The 2,113-nt window shown below is 29.5% G+C and overlaps 1 protein-coding gene across 1 annotated transcript in view; it reads right to left on the bottom strand.

Moving 5' to 3' along the window:
• Positions 1-1,961, bottom strand: part of LOC112904342 — a 6,502-nt gene extending 4,541 nt beyond the window's left edge. The window contains exons 1-4 of the mRNA XM_025974134.1: positions 1,080-1,961; positions 677-906; positions 355-625; positions 8-202 (exon numbers count right to left, since the gene is read on the bottom strand). Coding sequence (XP_025829919.1) covers positions 8-202; positions 355-625; positions 677-906; positions 1,080-1,092 — 709 coding nt within the window. The 5' untranslated portion in view covers positions 1,093-1,961. The remainder of the gene's footprint in view (positions 1-7; positions 203-354; positions 626-676; positions 907-1,079) is intronic.
• Between the last annotated feature and the right edge of the window lie 152 nt (positions 1,962-2,113).

Below are 2,113 nucleotides of genomic sequence, written 5' to 3'. Positions count from 1 at the left end.
GAGTTGCTACATAATCTTTTCCTTCGGATACTCATTCGTATGTTCTTTAGTGAAACATCAACTGAGGTGGCTGCTGGTATGTTATCTGTACACTTATTATTTTCTGTTAAATTATTTAATAGGGCACTACAATCAGAGCTGTTGAAGTTGTCTTTTTGTGCTTTTTCATCAACTTGAGTGCTATCACTGTTATTTACTGGCACTAAAAAAAAGTAATGCAATTGACTGAGGAGAATTATACATTGTCAAAATATATTTACATTTCTTCTATTCCTGAGTAAGTTACAATTCTTTTTATGAAAGATAAAATGAAAATGGCAAGGAGAAAAAAATATTAAGTTGATGTGAACTTACAATTGTAGTAAGTGGTACATGAGTTCACATTAGATGAAGAATTTTCTTCAGGTTTATGATCTTCGGGATAATCAGCCTTTTCTACAGTTATAGAATTTGTTTCAGTAGAGAGCGAAAGTAAGGGAATTTCCTCTTTTTCTTCCCTAACAATATGGGAAACTTCCGTTATCTTAAAGTCAGTATTCGTAATAAACTTATCCAAATTAGACTCTGTTGTTCTTTGAGAATGGGAGGAGATCCCTTTTTGAAAGCTGTTTAGGCGTTCTTTAAGCTAAAATGACGTTAATTAATTACAATGTTTTATTCTTCAAATAAAACATACCATTTCATTTTCTTGTTTAAGCATTGAAATTGTCTTTTCCTTGCTTAGAATTTCGTCATTTTGCTGTTGAATTAAATCCAAGTGCAACAACAACCATTCTCTTAAAAATTTAACCTCACTTTCGGCGTTTTGACAGTTTGAACTTGAAAGGTTGGGCAGAACGGTCCCAGAATTTGATGCATATCCATGATCATAACTACTATTTAAGTCAATTTCTTTATCGCTGGCTCCTATATTATTAATAAAATGTAAATTTTCAACATCAGATACTATCGGATTAATATTTCGGCCAGAACAACCTTCGGACATCTTCGTATAAATTCGATCTATGTTTTGGTCATGTTCGGATTCGAGAAGGATTAGCATTGTACAAAATTTATAACAATAAAATTTAATGCATTACCATTAGACTTCATTTTAAATAGTTAAACGATTTGATTTATTTTACTGTCCATTTATGGTTATCTCTTTGATTAGTAGTTGGAGAATCACATCAGTACCACTATATAATACACTACACTGCTAGTCTCTAGCTACTTATAATAATAATTAAAACAATCGTTTAGAATTTGCGGTTCTTACAAATCTTATACAATTTTATGTCTGTTACACTAAACGCTTTAGCTAGCCCTTGTTTACTGGAGTTAATAACACCATTAAATCAATTTATAGGTTATGTTTATAACTCGATATTTGTCAATTGAGAAGCCACTAAAATGAAATTGATTGTCACTTCGAAAACAACAAATTTAAATTTTGCTCCTTATCTTCTTCATATTAGACCATGTTGTACATCAACAAATTTAAAAGAAATCACTGTTAACAAAATCCGAAATCTGAACATACACAAAACCTATCACATTTTGATGGAGTTGATTTCCGGTATTAAACACAGCGGCAATTTCAAAAAAATAAAAGGCACTAATACGTAAATTTAAATATTTTATTTTTGATGTCCTCGACCTTTAATCTCGTTATATTTGTTGCAAGAGGCACAACGCTTATTATATAATACTTATTTCCATTATTCGAAAAAAATCACCAACTAATCTATTTTCGTTTTATTTATAAAAGAATGTATAATAAAAGTGCAAATCTCAAAAGCAGCGGCCCAGTTTGAAGTAATTTATACCTGATAATGACTAAAAACTTAGTGTAAAACATTGAATACCACTATTAGATGCGTACTACTAAATTGCTACTTACATGTACCTAATTTATAGTTTGATAGTGAGTTTATTACACGATAAATTTGTGAGTTCTAACCTTTTTTAAACCGAAACAGGTAACGTATTTTAAAACATTACGTATATTATTTATTTGCTGTCATACTTTAATTCACCTTTGTAATCATATATTATTTTATATACATTTTATTATATTAAAATATAACTTGCCATTTATTCGAAATTTTTATAAGCAGTCTTGTAATAATTG

Source organism: Agrilus planipennis, unplaced genomic scaffold, assembly GCF_000699045.2.
Source record: "Agrilus planipennis isolate EAB-ADULT unplaced genomic scaffold, Apla_2.0 scaffold78, whole genome shotgun sequence".
In the NCBI taxonomy this organism is placed as follows: domain Eukaryota; kingdom Metazoa; phylum Arthropoda; class Insecta; order Coleoptera; family Buprestidae; genus Agrilus; species Agrilus planipennis.
The sequence above is the reverse complement of the archived record's forward strand: the minus strand, read 5'-3'. Positions and strand labels throughout refer to the sequence as shown.